The sequence below is a fragment of the Vicugna pacos genome, chromosome 18 (genome assembly GCF_048564905.1).
Source record: "Vicugna pacos chromosome 18, VicPac4, whole genome shotgun sequence".
Lineage (NCBI taxonomy): Eukaryota > Metazoa > Chordata > Mammalia > Artiodactyla > Camelidae > Vicugna > Vicugna pacos.
In genome coordinates, this window is record NC_133004.1 from 19218621 (window position 1) to 19236095 (window position 17475).

At 59.9% G+C, this 17475-nt stretch overlaps 5 protein-coding genes and 1 long non-coding RNA gene across 17 annotated transcripts; 3 read left to right on the plus strand and 3 right to left on the minus strand.

The window, feature by feature from the left end:
- Positions 1-131: 131 nt before the first annotated feature.
- On the plus strand, positions 132-5001 carry RHBDL1 (rhomboid like 1). Of its 6 annotated transcripts, none has more exons than XM_072942319.1 (8): positions 132-2489; positions 2937-3098; positions 3329-3553; positions 3648-3796; positions 3910-4022; positions 4096-4196; positions 4253-4337; positions 4411-5001. In XM_072942319.1, the coding sequence occupies exons 1-8, from the start codon at positions 2451-2453 to the stop codon at positions 4680-4682; spliced, it is 1146 nt and encodes a 381-aa protein (XP_072798420.1). In that variant the 5' UTR covers positions 132-2450; the 3' UTR covers positions 4683-5001. The 6 variants fall into 6 exon arrangements, with proteins under 6 accessions (XP_072798420.1, XP_006204296.1, XP_072798421.1 ...); XM_006204234.4 differs by having other exon boundaries at positions 4277-4337; XM_072942320.1 differs by having other exon boundaries at positions 2940-3098.
- Positions 5002-5190: 189 nt separating this feature from the next.
- Positions 5191-6759, minus strand: LOC102535904 (uncharacterized). Of its 5 annotated transcripts, none has more exons than XM_072942324.1 (5): positions 6465-6759; positions 6299-6392; positions 5950-6082; positions 5609-5761; positions 5191-5379 (listed from the first exon to the last, which is right to left on the minus strand). In XM_072942324.1, exons 1-5 carry the CDS (start codon positions 6590-6592, stop codon positions 5207-5209), a joined length of 681 nt encoding a protein of 226 aa, XP_072798425.1. In that variant the 5' UTR covers positions 6593-6759; the 3' UTR covers positions 5191-5206. The 5 variants fall into 5 exon arrangements, 4 of the variants coding, with proteins under 4 accessions (XP_072798425.1, XP_072798424.1, XP_072798426.1 ...); XM_072942323.1 differs by having other exon boundaries at positions 5950-6109; XM_072942325.1 differs by having other exon boundaries at positions 5191-5479; positions 5950-6109.
- STUB1 (STIP1 homology and U-box containing protein 1) lies at positions 6758-9214 on the plus strand. The gene is made up of 7 exons (XM_015239183.3): positions 6758-7076; positions 7614-7812; positions 7901-8066; positions 8262-8349; positions 8502-8558; positions 8644-8760; positions 8838-9214. Exons 1-7 carry the CDS (start codon positions 6918-6920, stop codon positions 8961-8963), a joined length of 912 nt encoding a protein of 303 aa, XP_015094669.2. The 5' UTR covers positions 6758-6917; the 3' UTR covers positions 8964-9214.
- Positions 8115-10997, minus strand: JMJD8 (jumonji domain containing 8). Of its 3 annotated transcripts, none has more exons than XM_031687145.2 (9): positions 10748-10997; positions 10572-10670; positions 10337-10385; positions 10163-10259; positions 10017-10085; positions 9813-9932; positions 9643-9710; positions 9435-9564; positions 8115-9347 (listed from the first exon to the last, which is right to left on the minus strand). In XM_031687145.2, the coding sequence occupies exons 1-9, from the start codon at positions 10858-10860 to the stop codon at positions 9331-9333; spliced, it is 762 nt and encodes a 253-aa protein (XP_031543005.1). In that variant the 5' UTR covers positions 10861-10997; the 3' UTR covers positions 8115-9330. The 3 variants fall into 3 exon arrangements, with proteins under 3 accessions (XP_031543005.1, XP_006204439.1, XP_072798423.1); XM_006204377.4 differs by having other exon boundaries at positions 9430-9564; XM_072942322.1 differs by lacking the exon at positions 10017-10085 and having other exon boundaries at positions 9430-9564.
- A 65-nt stretch (positions 10998-11062) lies between these two features.
- On the minus strand, positions 11063-16363 carry WDR24 (WD repeat domain 24). The gene is made up of 8 exons (XM_006204237.4): positions 15244-16363; positions 13951-14128; positions 13127-13799; positions 12479-12597; positions 12279-12400; positions 12080-12184; positions 11658-11998; positions 11063-11483 (listed from the first exon to the last, which is right to left on the minus strand). Exons 1-8 carry the CDS (start codon positions 15722-15724, stop codon positions 11130-11132), a joined length of 2373 nt encoding a protein of 790 aa, XP_006204299.2. The 5' UTR covers positions 15725-16363; the 3' UTR covers positions 11063-11129.
- On the plus strand, positions 14123-16844 carry LOC140687044 (uncharacterized). Its single transcript, XR_012061075.1, has 2 exons — positions 14123-15747; positions 16596-16844. It is a non-coding gene; the product is annotated as an uncharacterized lncRNA (long non-coding RNA).
- The last annotated feature ends 631 nt before the right edge of the window (positions 16845-17475 follow it).

Sequence of the window (17475 nt, forward strand, 5' to 3'; positions counted from 1 at the left end):
TGGGTCCTACTTTCTGAAGATGATTTTTTTTTCTTTTTAACACCTTTATTATAGTATGATTCCTATACAGTAAAGTACACATATTTCAGATGTACGATAGATGAATTTTGATAGATGCACGTATACCAGTGAAACCACCACCACAATCAATATAGCTCACATTTCCATCACTCCCCGAAGGTGCAAATTTCGAATTCCCAATTTATCCCTTCCCACCCCCTTTACCCCCTGGTAACCATAAATTTGTTCTATGTCTGTGAATTTGTTTCTGTTTTGCAGATAAATTCATTTGTGTCTTTTTTAGATTTCACATATAAGCGATATCATATGGTATTTTTCTTTTTCTTTCTGGTTTACTTCACTTAGAATGACGGTCTCCAGGTCCATCTATGTTACTGCAAATGCATTATTTTATTCTTTTTATGGCTGAATAGTATTCCATAGTATATGTATACCATATCCATCCAGTCAGCTGTCAGTGGACATTTGGGTGGTTTCCATGTCTTGACTCTTGTAAATAGTGCTTCTGTGAATATTGGGGTGCATGTGTCTTTGAATTATATTTTCCTCCGGATATGTGCCCAGGACTGGGATTACTGGATCATATGGTAAGTTTATTTTGTGTTTTTTAAGGAACCTCCATACTATCCTCCATAGTGGCTGCACCAGGTTACATTCCCACCAACAGTGTAGAATTCCTTTTTCTCCACACCCTCTCCAACATTTATCGTTTGTGTACTTTTATTAATGGCCATTCTGACTGGTATGATGTAATATCTTTTAGTTTTGATTTGTATTTCTCTAACAATTAGTGATGTCGAGTATCTTTTCATGTCCTTGTTGGCCATGAAGATGACTTTTCTTAAATCAACTAAAACATGTCCTTGGTCTGGATGTGGGCTGGAAATGTTACTCCTGGCCACACCCCTCCCTTCTGGTTTTGGGTTACCATCCTGAGGCCTCAGGCCAGGGTAAGGGTCAATTATGGCCCAGCTGCAGCCTCAGAGCCTTTACATTCAGTGAGGTCCATGCTGGCCTGAGGATAAGAGGCTGGAGGGGGCCTGATACCTGAGGTCGTTCTGATGTGAATCCTCCCCAGGTGTGCCCACTCCCCAAATCTCAGCATCCTGTCAGTTTGAATTGTGTTGAGGATTTGGGGTTCTGAGATGTGTAAGGTGGCCCTGACCTGGGGGAGCTGCCCCATTCCTCATTCCCCACCCAGAGGTCTCTGCCTCTCCCATTGGGCAGAAGACAGCCAAAGAGCTCCAGCGTGAGGAGAGGGGACAGAACTTTCCTGGCCTGAGGAGGGGGCTCATCTTAGGGTTAGTCTTTGGCACTTGCTGTTCAGGTGTTCTCTCTGGTGAGCAGAGTCAGCCCATGGTGTGTCCAGGTGGAAGACCTTGGCTCCACAACTGCCCCTCCACATACTGTGCTTCCTGTGCAAGGCAGGCTTGCAGTCCAGGGCTCCTCCCCCAGCTTGATATGTATGCCGTTTATAGAGGTTGAGGAACAGCCCACCTGGTAGGGATGCTCGTGCCTGACCCAGTAGGAGCTGGGGTCAGGCCCTGAAGTTACCTCAACCATCCAACCAGCTTCCCAATTCCAATGGCCAGAGATCCTCCGTTCAGGACAGGGCAGGATGCTATTTCTAGCTGCTGTGACTATCCTGAGGCCCAGCTGCATCACGGTTATGAGTGGCCCTGGTAGGGGTTGCTATGGTTGCACGTTCCCAGAGTCGGTCACTTTCCTGCCCTCCCCAAGAAGTAGGGCTTCTCATCCCCGCTGCAGTCTTGTCCGTTGGGGGCTCTTCAGTATTGTGGCCACAGGAGCGATCAGGAACCTCTAGCCTGAAGTGTGTGCTATGGGTTGGTGTCCACCCGTTGAGCAGAGGCAGCTGCAAGGACCTTCCCCCTTCCCTGCTAGTAGCCCTGTTGGCTTCAGCGCACCCTGGGGAGGGCTAGGGCCGTGTTGCCGTCTTACTAGCAGGACAGGCGAGCCTGTCTTGCAGAGAGGCGCCTTCAAGGAGCCCCTGCCTGGGGAGTCCCAGCTGTGGGCTGTTCCCTGAAAACTTCCCGGTGGGGATGGTGTCGGCGCCGCGGCCCCAGCTCGAGACCAAGGGGTGTGCGCGGTAGGGGCCTGCGAGCCGCTCATGACTCAGTTTCCCCGCTGCGGCCTAGGGGTGCCTGCACGCAGCGCTCGCTGATCAGGGTGGGAACTCGGCGACCCGCGCCCTTCTTTTGGGGGCACGTCCGAGTGGGGGGGTGCGCGTGTGGCTAGGCCGGCGGCAGCGCCGTGTGCGGCGGGGGCGGGCGGCTCCGTGACGCGGCGCTGAGCGGAGCGGGCGGAGCCGGAGGGCCGGGGCGGAGCGGAGTCGTCCGCAGAGCAGCCCCTCCCGGCCGCGGCCGCCGACCCCGGCCCCCGGTCCCCGGTCCCCGGCCCGGCCTGGCTCTATGGATAGGAGCTCGCTGCTGCAGCTTATCCAGGAACAGGTGCGTGGGGGGTGGGGGTGGGGCGCCGGCACCGCCCCCGACTTGGCCTTCCGCCCTTGGGTGGGCTGTGGGGTACGGAACTCCCAGAGACCCTCAGCTCAGTCTTCTCCCTGCACGACCTTGGTCCCTTGCCTGAGACCCCAGAAAAGGGCGAGCCAGACCACGGCGATGGGTGAAGGGCGGGAGGGAGGGTGGTTGTCCTCAGACCTTGGCCCTACCCTTCCAAGATGGGCAGGGCAGAAATGAGGTGGGGAGACAGCTGGAGAAGCTGGAGGCCTGGGTCCCAGGCACCAGTGTCCAGAGCTTCTGTGACCATGTGGGCACAGGGGCTTGGACTGAAGGTGCTTGGAACCTGCCTCTCCCAGCTGACCTGGTCCAGCCCTGTGGTCTAGGGGCTGGGCCCACCCTCAGGCCTTGGCCACTGCCCCCACCCTGCCCCAACCCCAGCAGCTGGACCCTGAAAATACAGGCTTCATCGGTGCGGACACCTTCACTGGCCTGGTGCATAGCCATGAGCTGCCCCTGGACCCTGCCAAGCTGGACATGCTGGTGGCTCTGGCCCAGAGCAACGAGCGGGGCCAGGTCTGCTACCAGGAGCTGGTGGACCTGGTCAGTGCACGGGGGCTGGGCAGCTGGGTTGGGGGCCCAGGCCTTAGCAGGCACAGTGCCCTGGCTGGAGTGGGATGGGCAGGCGGCCCCTCCTCCCTGCCCTTCCCACTTGGGAGGGCTGTAGACGTGGGGCAGGGCCTCAGACCCTGTGAGGAAAGGGGTGGACCACTTAGGCAGGGCAGCCATGGGGGGAATATGGTGGCCTATATGCCTAGGCCCCACCCCCCCAGATCAGCAGCAAGCGCTCAAGCAGCTTCAAGCGGGCCATCGCCAACGGACAGCGGGCACTGCCCCGGGATGGGCTGCTGGACGAGCCGGGCCTGGGTGTCTACAAGCGGTTTGTCCGCTACGTGGCCTACGAGATCCTGCCCCGAGAGGTGGACCGCCACTGGTACTTCTACCGGCACCGCAGCTGCCCACCCCCAGTGTTTATGGCCTCGGTCACCCTAGCTCAGGTGGGCCTGCTTGCCCACCGCCCCCACCCTGCCCTGGGGAGCCTCCATCCAGCATCCCTGGCCCTGCCTGGCCTTAATGCTTGTCGCCCTCCAGATCATTGTGTTCCTGTGCTACGGGGCCCGTTTCAACAAGTGGGTGCTGCAGACCTACCACCCCGAGTACATGAAGAGCCCCCTTGTGTACCACCCCGGCCACCGTGCTCGAGCCTGGCGCTTCGTCACCTACATGTTCATGCATGTTGGGTGAGTGGGCTTCCCACCCCGGCACCCCTCAGATTGAATCAGGAGGGCTTGGCCCCTTGAGGTGGGGGCAGGGGGACTTCACCCTTCGTACCTGTTTGCCCCCACACAACCAGGCTAGAGCAGCTGGGGTTCAATGCGCTCCTGCAGCTGATGATCGGGGTGCCCCTGGAGATGGTACACGGCCTGCTCCGTATCAGCCTTCTCTACCTGGCGGGTGTGCTGGCAGGTGAGGCAGGCACATGCACCCTGGGCACCTCACTGGCAGGCCTCACCTCACAGCTCTCCCCTTGCTCATACAGGTTCCTTGACCGTCTCCATTACTGACATGCGGGCCCCTGTGGTGGGGGGCTCCGGCGGGGTCTACGCCCTGTGCTCCGCACACCTGGCCAATGTCGTCATGGTAATGGGGCAGCCCCAGCGGCGGGCGGGGAGGGGTCCACAAGGCCTGCCTCGCAGCTTTTCTTATTCACGCTCTCTCAGAACTGGGCTGGGATGAGGTGTCCCTACAAGCTGCTAAGGATGGTGCTGGCCCTGGTGTGCAGTAAGTAGAGGGCCCGGGGGGTGGGCCTCAGCCTACTGCTAGGGCATCTCTCACCTGCTGCCTCCCTCTGCAGTGAGCTCCGAGGTGGGCCGGGCTGTGTGGCTGCGCTTCTCCCCGCCACTGCCTGCCTCTGGCCCGCAACCGAGCTTCATGGCACACCTAGCGGGTGCAGTGGTGGGTGTCAGCATGGGCCTGACCATCCTGCGCAGCTACGAGGAGCGCCTGCGGGACCAGTGTGGCTGGTGGGTGGTGCTGCTTGCCTATGGCACGTTCCTGCTCTTCGCCATCTTCTGGAACGTCTTCGCCTATGACCTGCTGGGTGCCCATGTCCCCCCGCCACCCTGACAGGATCCCCAGGGCCACAATAGCCAGGGTGCAGCATCTGTGGGCCAGCCACCAGGCAGGTCTGCATGTCCACCCTCTGTGAATGTACGTCTGGAGGCTACTTCTTCCCCGCGGGGTCAGGTGGCCCCAGTGGCCAAGTCCAGGCCAAGCCTTACATCAGCCCTGGCTGCCCCCTCCCAGGCCTGGGGGGAAGGACTGCTGGACTGGGCTGTGTGTTGGGGGTCCCCAAGGGTGGCCCCAGAGGAGACTGTGCCCAGCCTCTCCTCCAAGAGTTGCAGTCTGAGCCTTTTTGGAGAATGAATAAATATTTTACACAGCATCAGGGACCTGTACTGGTACTTTGGGGGCTGATCTGGGCTCTCCCCACTGGCTAAACAAATTGTGAGGGCCCTTCCCTCCATGTGGGCAGCATGGGCTCCCCCACCTTGATCCTCTGCATCTGGCAGGAGGTACCTCTGTGTGGGAGGTGGGAGCCCCTGGGGAGAGTTGTGGGCCTCAGGATCACATGTGAGTACAATAAGCATTTATTGAGCTTCTGCAGCAGCCAGCCTCCTGCTCTGCCAGCCTGCTGTCCAGAGACACTTGCAGCCTAAGGTCATATGGCAGGTGAGCAGGTTCTGGGCCACAGCCAAGTTAGTCCGCCTGGGTCCTGCGCTTCTTGGCTGGCCTGGTGTTGTCGGGGGTGGCTGGGCTGGGACTGAGATCAGGCAGTAGATCAGGGCACAGCTTCTGCCCCATAGCCTATGTCCACAGTGCTGTCTCCACGTGGTGAGGGGTCCACAGCCCTGAGGCCCTGCCTAGGGAGGAGCGGAGGGAGTCTGGGTCTCTGGGGCCCTGGCCACCCTACCCTGCTGGATAGCTGTGCACACTCTACCCTGACCAGGGTCCTGGATGCCCTCCCTGGCCACCATCGTCAGTCTCCTCACCTCGGCTCAGGGCTGTGGCACGCTCTTGCACCCTGCCCAAGTACAGCAGATAGTGCTTGAGAGTGTACTGCAGGGCTGGCAAGCCAGGCACTGCGGCCACTGCCTCCTCAGACATGAAAGCGGCCACCTCGGGAGCTCCAGCAGCCAGGATCGCTGCGGGCAGTGAAGGGCCAGCATTCAGGCCCCATCAGTCCCAGGACAGACTCAGCCTGGGGCCACCCTTACCAATGATCTCGGTGTGGTGTCATGTGCGTAGCCGTTAGGCAACTTCACAGATAAGGACGCTAATAGGCCAGGTCCCGCCCTAAACCCCGCCGGCGTGCCCAGGTCTCCCGACTAACCCGAGGCAGTAGTGGGGCCCACACTCTGGAGAGCGCACAATTCCATGACCGCTGCATGCATGTCTGGCAGGAGGCGGAAAGCGGCGGCCGAACGCTGCACCACCAGCTCCGGGGAGTTGACGGTCACGAGTTGCTGCAGGCGCGGCCGGAAAAGGCCCCTCTGTGGCCAGGTCGTGTCAGGGTTCAGGGTTGGTAGACCTCGTCGGGGTCTCGGCTCCCAGGAGGAAGCCACGCCCACGCCGCGAGGGTCCACCTCAAGGAGGAGGGCCCGCCCAGAAGGAAGTCACGCCCACGAGGCTGTGCCCCGCCCCTGGAGGAGACTCCACCCCCCACGTGGGAAGCGCCTCACTGCCAGTTTCCACGCCAGCAACTGCTCCAGGTCATCTCGTGTCACGTGCTTCTCTACTCGGCCCTTGATGGCCGCAGGCAACTCCTCTCGATACCTGGGGAAGGGCGGTGACGGGGAGTCCGGACAAAGAAAGTCGCCCGCCCGCCCGATCCTTCCACAGCCCTACCATCTGTCCAGGGCTTCCAACCGTCCCCGAGGGCCCGCGCGCGTCCGCAGCACCTCCGGGTGGCGCTTCAGGACAGCGGCCCAGCGGCTCGGGTCCTCACAGTCCCAAAGCCCACAGGACTCCGCCATGTCTACGCGCCGAGGCGGGGCCTCGGAGGTGCGGCGTTGGAGCGCCCGGGCGGGATTCAGTCAGGACCAACTCCGGGCTTCTCAGATTTAGATGCCGCGCGTGGTGTTGTTTTGAGTGCGTACTCCCTGCCTGCCCCGCCTCCGACGTGCTTCGGGTGCACGCGCGGCCCCGCCCACCCCTCTGTCCCCGCCCACCCGCGCGACCGGAAGTTCCGGTGGCTGAGTGCTGGGCCGGGCCCGAGCGGATCGCGGGCTCGGGCTGCGGGCGCAGGGCGGGCCGGGCTCGGAGCCTGGGAGCGGAGCCCAGGCCGTGCCGCGCGGCGCCATGAAGGGCAAGGAAGAGAAGGAGGGCGGCGCACGGCTGGGCGCCGGCGGCGGCAGCCCCGAGAAGAGCCCGAGCGCGCAGGAGCTCAAGGAGCAGGGCAACCGGCTTTTCGTGGGCCGCAAGTACCCGGAGGCGGCGGCCTGCTACGGCCGCGCCATCGTGAGTGCGCCCGCGCCGCGGGAGAGGTCTGGCGTCTGGGCCAGGGGTGGGGCCAGGCTGCGGCTTCAGCCCAGCGTCCTCCCTAGAATCCCCGCCCGGCCGCCCTCCCCAGACCTTTGGACAGGGTGGGGGTGGGGCGCTTGGGCTCTGAGGATGATGGTGATGGGCTTTGAGGGTGATGATTTTGTTCCTGAGGGGTCAAGGCTGCGGCTCCCAAGCCAGTGCTGGTTGCCAGAGAACTGTGGCGGATGGGAGTTTCAGGGTTGAGGCCCTGTGGGATGAGGGACCCTTTCCCCTTTAGAAGTCCGAGTCCAAAACAGGATCCCCACAAGTACGGGAAAGCTACCTTCACAAGACTCCTTAGAGTGGAGAGGGTGGGCTCAAGTAGGCTCCACCCTCCACCCATCCACAGAACCCAGGGAATTGGAAGCCAAGAAACCTCTAGTGTCTTGATTCCAGCCAAGGGCCTCAAGCTGGGACAGAGGGAGCAGGGTGAGCTCACTCCCTTATGCTGGCTGGTCCAACTTTGGTCCCCAGACCCGGAATCCCTTGGTGGCAGTGTATTACACCAACCGAGCACTGTGCTACCTGAAGATGCAGCAGCATGAGCAAGCCCTAGCTGACTGCCGGCGCGCGCTAGAGCTGGATGGGCAATCTGTGAAGGCACACTTTTTCCTGGGGCAATGCCAGTTGGAGATGGAGAGCTATGATGAGGCTATCGCCAACCTGCAACGAGGTGGGCCGACAGGCTGGCCAGTTCCAGGGCATCTGGGACCAGATGGGTGTACTGGCTGGAGGATTACCTGAATCCTCTATTCCCCCAGCCTACAACCTGGCCAAGGAACAGCGGCTGAACTTTGGGGATGACATCCCCAGTGCTCTGCGAATTGCCAAGAAGAAGCGCTGGAACAGCATCGAGGAGCGGCGCATCCACCAGGAGAACGAGCTGCACTCCTACCTCACAAGACTCATTGTGGCCGAGCGTGAGAGGTGGGCTGTGGTGATGACAGGCTCCCCTCACAAATCACCACTCTAAGGTTAACTGTGAGTCACAAGTGTTTATTGAAGGCTAACTGGTAAGCAGCGGATGGAGGGGAACAAGGCCTGAATAAACTCAAGGTTGGAGTGGAGTCTGACCTCTCCTGGCCAGACCCACTCCTGATCAGCTTTTGGTTGACCCCCCAGGGAGCTGGAAGAGTGTCAGCGGAACCATGAGGGTGATGAGGATGATAGCCACATCCGAGCCCAGCAGGCCTGCATTGAGGCCAAGCATGTGAGGGTGCCCTGGCCCAAGCGTGGGTCCTGTGTGTGTTTGCACGCATGTGGTGTGAGGTGCCCCTGGCTCCAGTTGGGTCTGTGTGTGCCAGTGCCTGGGGAAGGGAGTTGGGGTGTTAGACCCATGTGAAGCTGCTTGGCTCTTTGCAGGACAAGTACTTGGCAGACATGGATGAGCTCTTCTCCCAGGTGGACGAGAAGAGAAAGGTGAGCTGGCTTTCCTCTGGGGTCTGTGGGTAGGAGCCAGAGCAGCATCCTTTCCTGGTCCCTGACCTGACCCTGTGTGCTGCAGAAGCGAGACATCCCCGACTACCTGTGTGGCAAGATCAGCTTTGAGCTGATGCGGGAGCCCTGCATCACACCCAGTGGCATCACCTATGACCGCAAAGACATCGAGGAGCATCTGCAGGTGAGAGCCCATAGGAGTTGGGAGCACGGCCCACACCCACTGAACATATTCTAATCCTGATCCTGTTGTCACTGCAGCGTGTGGGCCATTTTGACCCTGTGACTCGGAGTCCCCTGACCCAGGAACAGCTCATCCCCAACCTGGCCATGAAAGAGGTCATCGATGCATTCATCTCCGAGAATGGCTGGGTGGAGGACTACTGAGGCAGGGCAAATGCATGGGTCACTCACCCTGCCTTGCCTGGTACCCTGGCACAGTAGGGCCTTAGGGCAGTAGCCTTTAGCCTCTGTACATAGTTTATGTCCCTGGATCTCTGCGCTGGTGTCCCCATCCCACCCCCATCAGTTCTGGGCCATGAGTCTCCACTCATCCCTCTTATAGACCAGAAATAGTGGGTGAGGGGCTGAGGCTGCTGCTGCCACCACTGTCCCTGTAATAAAATCTGTGAGCACTATAGGGGCGTGTGCTGGTGTGCAACAGGTTCGCCAGCTACCCCCTTCCTTTGGCTAACTGAGGAAGGTAGAGATGAAGACACTGGTGTCGAGGTTGAGTGTGGCATGCCACCACCGGTCAGGGAAGTACAGCACCTGGTGGAGGATGGGAGGGCACAGGGATTGGCTGGGGGCCCTTGGTTGCGCCCACCCTGGCTCCAGCCTGCCAGCCACTGACCTCACCAGCCTGGATGGTGCATTCCAGGGGCCGTGCAGATGGTGCCAAGGCCGGGTATGTGTCCCGGAGCCAGGCCAGCGTGGTCTTGTTGGGGTGGAACTCTGGTGTCTTCTCAGGGGGGTACAGGAACCAGCGCTGAGAATGGGAGCAGCAAGGTTATTCTGTGTGTTGTGGTCAGTGAATCCAAAGTCTCAGCCACCACCCTGTGCTGACCTTGCGGCCGTAGATCACCTCCGAGAACCCGGGACCATGCCAGTGGAAGGGCACCCCAGAGCCGGCTCCTGTGGGTTATTTATGAACAATTGGTTACCAAGCTTAATCCTCTCCCCCTTCTCTCTGGCTGCCCAGTCCCCAAGTCTCCTGGTCCTGAAAGGCACACTCACCTGCAATTCCAAAGCTATAAGCAGGAGTGGTACCTAGCAGACCAAATGGAGGTGGAGAGTAGTGCCGAAAGAGTGATGCCCATTCAGTGAAGTTGTTGTCCCCGAAAAAGTACAGGGTGTCTGTCAGAGAGAACATGGGAGAATGCAGGGATCTCGGCACCTAGGCAATCCTAAATCATCCCATGCTACCCTAATCTGGCTCACCATTGCCCATGGAGAGGGGATCCTGAGGGTGCAGCATCTGCTCCACATACTCCTGAAAGGGCAGATCCACTGCAGTGTGAAAAGGGATGGTCATGACTGGTTTGTGCTGGTAGCACGATGCTGGGTTGCAGGGTAGGGCAGCTCACCTTTCCGGTAGGAGTAGGTGTTGGCAGTACTCAACCGGACCACGCTGTCCCCAAAAGAGGCCAGTAGCCTTTCACGGGAGCACAGGACCCGGAACCTCTGCAGGAGTAGGGAGAGGACTTAGGGGTCAGGTCTAGCAAGGGCGAAAGGTGGCCGAGAGAGGCGTGAGCACTCACCGAGTTGTCTGTGAGCCCTTGCAGAATGACAGGTCTGGAGAAGGCGTAGCTAGAAAGAAGGGCAGGGTCACCGCCAGGGCTAGTCCACGCCTACCACCGTCCCGCCCACGCGCGCTCGCATGAGTTCCGGGGTTACGGGCCAGCAGACCAGTGCACGGCCTCAGCGGTGTAGGGTGACGGAACCCCAAGGATGGTTTTCGGGCTTGGGTGTGGCCACACAGGAGGATGCACATACTGCTGCATGAACTCGGCGTAGCTGAGGTCCACTCGGCGCTCCACCGTGCAGCGTTCCTCCTCCGCCACGGCCACCGGTGCCCCCGGCCCATACCGCGGCCTGCGGACACAACCGGTGAATGCCCCGGGCCGTCCCGCCTCGCGCCCCGCTCTATCCGGCCGCCCAGCGCCGCTCACCATCCTCCGTCGTTCGCCTCCGCGGGACTACGGGCGGAAGACGCCAGCATCCAGAACGCGAGCAGCAGAAGTGGTCGCAACCCAGGTGCCATGAGCCCGCCGCCGCGAGGCATGCCGGGAACTTCGTCGTCGTGGCAACGGCGCGGCTCCCGGAAGCGGCCTCCTTTGGCCCGCCCCGGAAGGAGGGGGTACTTCCGAAAGGCGGGACGAAGGCCACACCAGACGCAGCTACTGGCTACTGACAGCTCACTTGGTGACAAGACCCCCCGCGGGGATCCGACCTTAAGCGACGCGACCAGATGACAGGTAGCCCCAGACTGCGGCTCCTGCTTCCTTTATTTGGTTCATAAGCCCCACCCCCCCTCCGGGTCCGGCAGGCTGGTCAGGAGTACTCGCACAGGTGGCCACAGCCGGCAGGGCAGTGGGAGCTGCCCTCCAGCCACTTCATGATGTGCTGCAGGTGGCCGCCGTGACTGCAGCCCTGGCACCACACGAAGAGACCCTTGACCACGTGGTGGCAGACGGCGCACATGCTGGCGCAGCGGTGGCACCTGTCGCAGATCCAGCCCCGGCTGCTCATGGGCCGCTTGCAGTGACTGCAGTTGACGTGCAGGGTGGTGGAGGCCTGGTTGAGGCAGCTGATGGCGCGGCTGGTGCTGAGCTTGACCACCTGGTTGGACACGTTCCAGAGGCAGAAGCGCTGCAGCAGGTCGATGTAGGACGTGTACCAGTGCTCCTGGTGGTGTGGGGAGGGGAGGAGGGAGGTAGGAAGCCAGGGTCGCAAGCGCACTGAGGGGCCTCACCAGACTGTGCTGGGCACAGACACGGGTATGGGTGCAGGGGGACCGTACAGGGGCAGTCCTGGGGGTAGCAGCTGCTCCAGGAAAGCCCCCTAGACCCTATCACCCACCTGGGTCTGCTCGTCGATGTCCTTGCGCACACGTTCACCCAGCACGATGAGCACGGATACGGCCATCTGCACGTCACCCTGCTCGGCATAGAAGCGCAGCATGTCGCACACCAGGGCGCTGAAGAAGTCAGGCGGTAGGCGGCTGTCGTACAGTGCGTGCGAGACAGAGATGAGTGAAAAGGAGGAGTCCATAGGCACCAGGGAGGCTGCGTCTGCCTCACTGCCGCTCACGTGGGGCGAGTCAGCCTTGTCCTGCAGGTGCTCAGGCCCGGGCGGGGTGTCCACAATCTCGTGGCGCAGCGGGAAGGCTTCCTGGGGCAGCACGTACTCTGGCTCCTCGGCTGTGGTGCAGGGCGGGGTAGACAGGGTCTGAGTATCTGGCCCCGCCTCCCATCCCCTCCCCCTCCCCAAGCCTCACTTACAGTGTGCGTGCTCTGGGTCCAGGAGGTACAGCTCATCCTCCTCACCCTCCACATCGCCCAGCAGATAATCCGCAGGCACATCGCTGCCCTCGGTCTCCTCGTTATCTGCCCGAGGGAGAGAGGGCATTCCAGGGCCGGCTTGCTCTGGCACGCCCCAGTCCCACTCCCATGAACGCTCTGTGCCTGCCCTCTAGCCTACCTTCATTGGTGATGAGCGTGGCTGAGGAGTCCAGCAGCACTGTGTCACTCCGTGTGTCACCCTTGCTGCGGTCCAGCCGCGTCTCACTGCCCAGCCCTGGGGCCATATCCTTCAAGTTGAAACTGGGGGGAGGGAGGGTCAATAGGTGGGTGGACTCCAGCAATCCTACCCCCTAGGGAGTGCCACCCCCAGGTGTCTACCTGTTCATGAGTGGCAGGCCGCAGGAGCTGCCCTTGCCCACACTGTGGTTGAGGTTGGTGGCAGGCACTAGGCCAGGGCTACAGTAGATGATTCGTAGCATGGTCCACGTCTGCGCCACCTAGAGGTGGGCACTGGTCACTCACAGGGTCCTAGGTCCCTGGCAGCCTCTGCAGGTACCCCCCCCAATGGAACCACAAACCCTCAGCTTTCAGCTGCCCCAGGGACCCAATGTCCTGGCCCACCCCAGACAGGGGAGCTGAGGCTCTCTTGGGAAAGACAAAAATCCTAGCCTCCATCCAGCAGAGGCACAGAAGGAAATGTGGAAACGAGCCTGGGATCCCACGGAGGTGATGAGAGAAGCACTGTGGACTTCTGCAGGGCCAGACACCTTGGGAAATCCAAAAGCAAGAAAAGCCAGAAAAGGGGGCTCCAGCCCCACAATACCCCAGACTGGCACCCCAAGAATGGCACTGGCGTCTGGCCCACTCTTGGGATTCTGGACACCCTCAGTTACGGGGGCAAAAGCCAGTGGTAGCCTTGACCAGAGCCAAGCACCAAACTCAAGACAGGGTCTGGGCTTAGCAAAGTCAGAGAAGCCCCCTGATGCTGTCCCAGGGTCATGGCCCCCTCAGCCCAGCCTCACCTACCTGGTTGCGGCCAAGCTCTCGAGCCACTTTTGCATTGTGGTCGCAGAGTTCAGCCAGTGGCCGGCCAGCCAGGGCATAACGTTCAGCTGTGTCCACAAACCAGCTCATGCTACCACTGCCAGGCTCCATTTCAAAGACACTGAGGGCACTGGAGGCAAGGCCTGCAAAGGGCTCAGCGGGATCCAGCTTGCGCTTGAAAAAGATTGGGTGGCGCCGATCCCCGGTGTAGGGTTTGCGCCCCGATTCAGTGGCCACTAGGCTCTCCTTGGCTGCAAAGGCCAGATCCCCAAAGAGACCGTAGCAGAGACCCTCAGGGTTGGCACGCTCAACGGGCTGACTGGCATCACGGAACAGGTGCTGGCACAGGGTACTGTCCTTAGAGCCGGAGAGCAGGAAGGAGGGGTCATGTGGGTGGCGCCAGGCGATGCCTGTTGTGACGTCGCGGTGTTCCTCAAACATGGCGGCTGGCACAAAGGGTCGGCGCACATCCCACACGTAGATGTTGTGGTCCACCATCATGGAGCATGTGGCTAGGTGGTGGCGGCACTCAGGTCGCCACTTGACTCTGGCCACCGATGCAATGGTTTGCACACAATGCACCTCCTTAGCTCGGTGTGTAGTCATGTCCCAGACCTTGACCATCTTGTCACGCCCACCTGTGGCCAGCCAGCCCCTGCAGAAAGCCCAGGAAGCTCTCAGTGTCCTCTTTTTTGGATGGGAGGGCTCCCCACTCTCTGTCTCACATGCCTTGAGGCAGTGAGATAGCCCTTCCATAAGCCCCACCTGCCTTGCCCCGTCGCCCCAGCCCCCACCCCACCCCACACCTGTCCTCTGGGTGCCAGTCGCAGCAGAAGACAGGCCCATTGTGGGCTGTGAACATTCTCTCACAGCGGTCCGGCCGCCGAATGTCCCAGAGCTGCACGTTGCCATTCTCAAAGGTGGAGGCGAAGGTGAAGTAGTCCCGGATGCTGAACTGGACGTCACGCACACTCTCAGACTGGCCTGTGGGCAGGACATCAGTGGAGCGAGAAAGTCAGGGGGCCAGCCTCCAGGGAGCTCCAGGAGGGACAGCAATCAAGAGCGGAGCCCTCAGAATGGATGTGGACTGATGTCACGTCTGCCTGTGACCCAGGTCAGGAGGCCTGCCCAGGGCAGACAGGGGTACAGAGAGGGCTCACAGAGCAGACAAGAATAGCCTGGGCTGGCAAGCAGGACACCAGGCATTGAGTGTTTTTTTGACATAAACTCCTGGACCTTGATTTTTCCTGGATTCTGTGTCTTGACATCAGTCCTTGTGCAAAGCTGTGGCCAGCTTCAGGACTGGGTATCAGAGCATTGAGTGAACAGGAGCCTCACTGGGCCATCTGTCCACAATACGTCACAGGCCTCAGGCCCAAGGAGGCATGAATGGGCTGCCCCCACCTCTGCCCAGTCCCTTCACCTTTAGCTGGAGCTGCCAGAGGACTGGAGGCCTTGAGGGTCATGTCCACCCTTGTGGACCACTCCAGCTTTGTCCCAGCACAGGTAGCTCAAGGTCTGTCTTAAGAGGGCCCCTAGTTCTCTGAGGGCTCTGCCCTATGCTTCACTTGATCTCAGCAAGGTGGAAGAGGGAAAGCTGGCTCAAGTTGGGCTGTCAGGGAGCTGGGCCTCCTGAGAAAAGAACTGTAGGAGCAGCACCAGGCTGTGTGCCACACCGCTACTGCTTTCCTGGGCTGAGGACCCTGGAGGTAGAAGACATCATGCAATAAGGTGGCCTGGAGCTCTGAGACAAGGGAAGAGGCAGTTAAACAAACCCTTTGCTCAGCTGCCCAGGTTAGTTGTGGATCTGCTCAGGCTCTACCCTCTCCCTGATCCTACACCCAGCCTCAACTCCTGCTGACCCCACAAGTGCATCAGAGCTGTGACCACACTCCAGGTACCCCTCACACTTCCATCAGGCCTACCCCTCCCCTGCTGACCTCCATCCACTCTTCCAGCTAGGGTGACCCCCTCCTCCAGGAGGCCGTCTGGGAGCACATCTGAGGGCCTTTAATGCACAGAGCACTTCTCAACATGCCTAGACAGGCTAGCTGCCTGCAGAGATGCACACCTGCCCAACCCACCTCCAAGGGCCTCACCCGAGAAAGTGCTGACAGAGTCCTTCCTGCGAAGATCAAAGCACTTCATGAAGCCATCCTGGGAGCCACTGAGAAGCACATGAGCCTCAGTGGGATGGAAGCAGACTTTGTTCACTGTGCGCTTGTGCTCAGTAAACAGCTGGTCCTGCTTGTTGCGGGACGGCCGGCCCAAGTTCCAGGTGACCACCACGCCATTGGTGGCAGCTGTGGCCAGCAGGTTCTCATCCATCTGGTGCCAGACAACATCTGCACAGCTCAGGTTGAGTGAGGGCTTGCGGCCCACACGCAGGTTCAGCTTCTCCACAAACTGCTCCTCCTCGATGGCATAGATCTTGAAGATGCTGCGACCGGCCACCACTACCTGGGCTGCATCACGGCACACACTGATGGCATTGGCTGGTGCATCCAGGTGGCAGTGCATGGTGCGGCCCGTCAGCACGCTGCCACCCAGGGCTGTAGTCACGCGAGACATCTTCTCCATGGCTGCACAGGTGGTGGGGACAGGTCAGTGAAGTGGGCAGGCCTGGTCAGGCTGGAGGCAGGGGCCTGTCAATTCAGACCCTTCACCCTTGGTGGTTCCTCCAAAACTGCTTAGGCCTGGACTGGTCAGCCTTGGTGAGCCATTCCAAGGCAGTCCACCGTTAGTCAGTCTGATAGGCAAGTTCCACCACTCTAGCCAGGCAGTCAGAAGGTACTGCCCTGAGGCTAGTCAGTGCCATGTCTGACTTCTGGGGAAGACCCTACCTGGTCAGTCCCAGGCCAGGCCACCTCTCCAACCGCACTCCTCTCCCAAAACAGCCAGATCAGAACGGTCACTGGACCTTCAGTCAGTCAGTTAAGTCAGGTTGTTCCACCGTCCGCACAATTGGCCTCTGGAGAGGGGGTAGAAGGGCTAACGGGGCCCAGAAGACACAGGCTGTAGAGGGGCGGGGGACACAGGGACCTCAAGGATCAAGCTGTTTAAGGAGCCTCGGGGTGTCTGGCGGGACCGGAGGCAGAAGAGGCTGGCGGCGCGGAGGCTGCAGGAACAGAGCCAGAAGAACCGTATAAATCGCTCCTTCCGAGAACACCAAAACCATTTCCTAAAATTACCCAGCCGAGCCGGAACCGCCGCGCCGGAAGCAGCCCGTCGCTTTCCCGCCCCCCCCCCCCCCGCCGGACGTGGTCCTTTACTTGCCAGCCCCTGGCTGGAAGCGGACGCCCACAACACCAAAGTTCCGGATTAGGGAGCTGCGCTGGTAGAGGCTGAGGTGTGTGGTTCAGGACTTGGGTACAGAGGCTCCCCGGTTACGTATCGGGGGTTGTTCTCTTTGTCGCAGTATATTAATACCAGTGTTCATCTCTCCCCCAAGGTCCGTCGGCAAGTCTAGGCTTCCTTAAACGAGTCCCGAATCCTTCCGTCGTCTCTGCCTCCGTCCTCATTCTCCGCCAGGCCCCGTGAGCAGCTTCCTGACAGCTTTCCCTGGGTCCCTCGTTCCCCCTGATCTGAACCCCGCACAGCAGCCAGATACCACTCTTTGGCCTAACGTCCCTCTTAAGTTTCCACCGGACTGTGAATAAATCGCAAACTCCCGGCGTCTTCCTCTCCCCGCGCACCTTTAGCCCCCGCAGCTTCCAGCCCGCCGAGTTCTTTCCTGCCTCACCGCCATCACACGTTGTCGCTCTCTCTCCAGAACGCGTCTTCTTATCCTTCAGGGTTCAGCTTAAGTGTCACATTCTCAGAGGCATTCCCGGACCACTGCATCTAACACTGCCTCTCCGGTCACTGTCACTTCCACCTCCACCGCACTTGTCACAACCTTTTCCTTTGTATACTGATTATCGTCTATCACATATGTGTGTGAACTCCACCAGGCAAGGATCACATCTTGTCTCCAAGAGCTCCAACGTCTGACATGACCTGTTCACAACCGGCTCAGTGACCGTCTCTGAGCCTCCCTTTCTCTCTTGGGTATGATCCCTGGTCTGTCCTTGCCATGTGATCTTTAAGGACACCCTTGACCCTCTCTTAACCTCAGTTACCCTGTGCAGGAAACAGGGCTCATTTTTGCCCTTCTGAAAGGATAGGTTAGATCCTAGATATTTTGGACGGAATCTTATGTGTAATGATTTTAGTGTTTCTCCCTACTTAAGCAGTGAGCGGTTAGGGACCTTCTGTGTTGGTCGCTGCTGGGTTTCCAGTCTGGCACAGTGTTACCAGCCTCTACATGTTTGTTGAAAGAACCAATAAGT

What these genes read in the sequence shown, in the direction of transcription:
- RHBDL1 (XM_072942319.1), top strand. Translation starts at nt 2,451, where the DNA reads ATGGATAGGAGCTCGCTGCTGCAGCTTATCCAGGAACAG. An exon ending in CCTCGGTCACCCTAGCTCAG is followed by an intron (nt 3,554 to 3,647) that starts GTGGGCCTGCTT and finishes GTCGCCCTCCAG; the next exon opens with ATCATTGTGTTCCTGTGCTA. An exon ending in TACATGTTCATGCATGTTGG is followed by an intron (nt 3,797 to 3,909) that starts GTGAGTGGGCTT and finishes CCACACAACCAG; the next exon opens with GCTAGAGCAGCTGGGGTTCA.
- LOC102535904 (XM_072942323.1), bottom strand. Translation starts at nt 6,592, where the DNA reads ATGGCGGAGTCCTGTGGGCTTTGGGACTGTGAGGACCCGAGCCGCTGG. An exon ending in TGCTGGCGTGGAAACTGGCA is followed by an intron (nt 6,110 to 6,298) that starts GTGAGGCGCTTC and finishes ACCTGGCCACAG; the next exon opens with AGGGGCCTTTTCCGGCCGCG. An exon ending in GGGCCCCACTACTGCCTCGG is followed by an intron (nt 5,762 to 5,949) that starts GTTAGTCGGGAG and finishes CACTGCCCGCAG; the next exon opens with CGATCCTGGCTGCTGGAGCT.
- STUB1 (XM_015239183.3), top strand. Translation starts at nt 6,918, where the DNA reads ATGAAGGGCAAGGAAGAGAAGGAGGGCGGCGCACGGCTGGGCGCCGGC. An exon ending in TATCGCCAACCTGCAACGAG is followed by an intron (nt 7,813 to 7,900) that starts GTGGGCCGACAG and finishes CTATTCCCCCAG; the next exon opens with CCTACAACCTGGCCAAGGAA. An exon ending in CCTGCATTGAGGCCAAGCAT is followed by an intron (nt 8,350 to 8,501) that starts GTGAGGGTGCCC and finishes GGCTCTTTGCAG; the next exon opens with GACAAGTACTTGGCAGACAT.
- JMJD8 (XM_006204377.4), bottom strand. Translation starts at nt 10,860, where the DNA reads ATGCCTCGCGGCGGCGGGCTCATGGCACCTGGGTTGCGACCACTTCTG. An exon ending in AAGGGCTCACAGACAACTCG is followed by an intron (nt 10,260 to 10,336) that starts GTGAGTGCTCAC and finishes CTACTCCTGCAG; the next exon opens with AGGTTCCGGGTCCTGTGCTC. An exon ending in GCACCATCCAGGCTGGTGAG is followed by an intron (nt 9,348 to 9,429) that starts GTCAGTGGCTGG and finishes ATCCTCCACCAG; the next exon opens with GTGCTGTACTTCCCTGACCG.
- WDR24 (XM_006204237.4), bottom strand. Translation starts at nt 15,724, where the DNA reads ATGGAGAAGATGTCTCGCGTGACTACAGCCCTGGGTGGCAGCGTGCTG. An exon ending in CACGCTCATCACCAATGAAG is followed by an intron (nt 12,185 to 12,278) that starts GTAGGCTAGAGG and finishes TCCCTCGGGCAG; the next exon opens with ATAACGAGGAGACCGAGGGC. An exon ending in ACATCGACGAGCAGACCCAG is followed by an intron (nt 11,484 to 11,657) that starts GTGGGTGATAGG and finishes CCACACCACCAG; the next exon opens with GAGCACTGGTACACGTCCTA.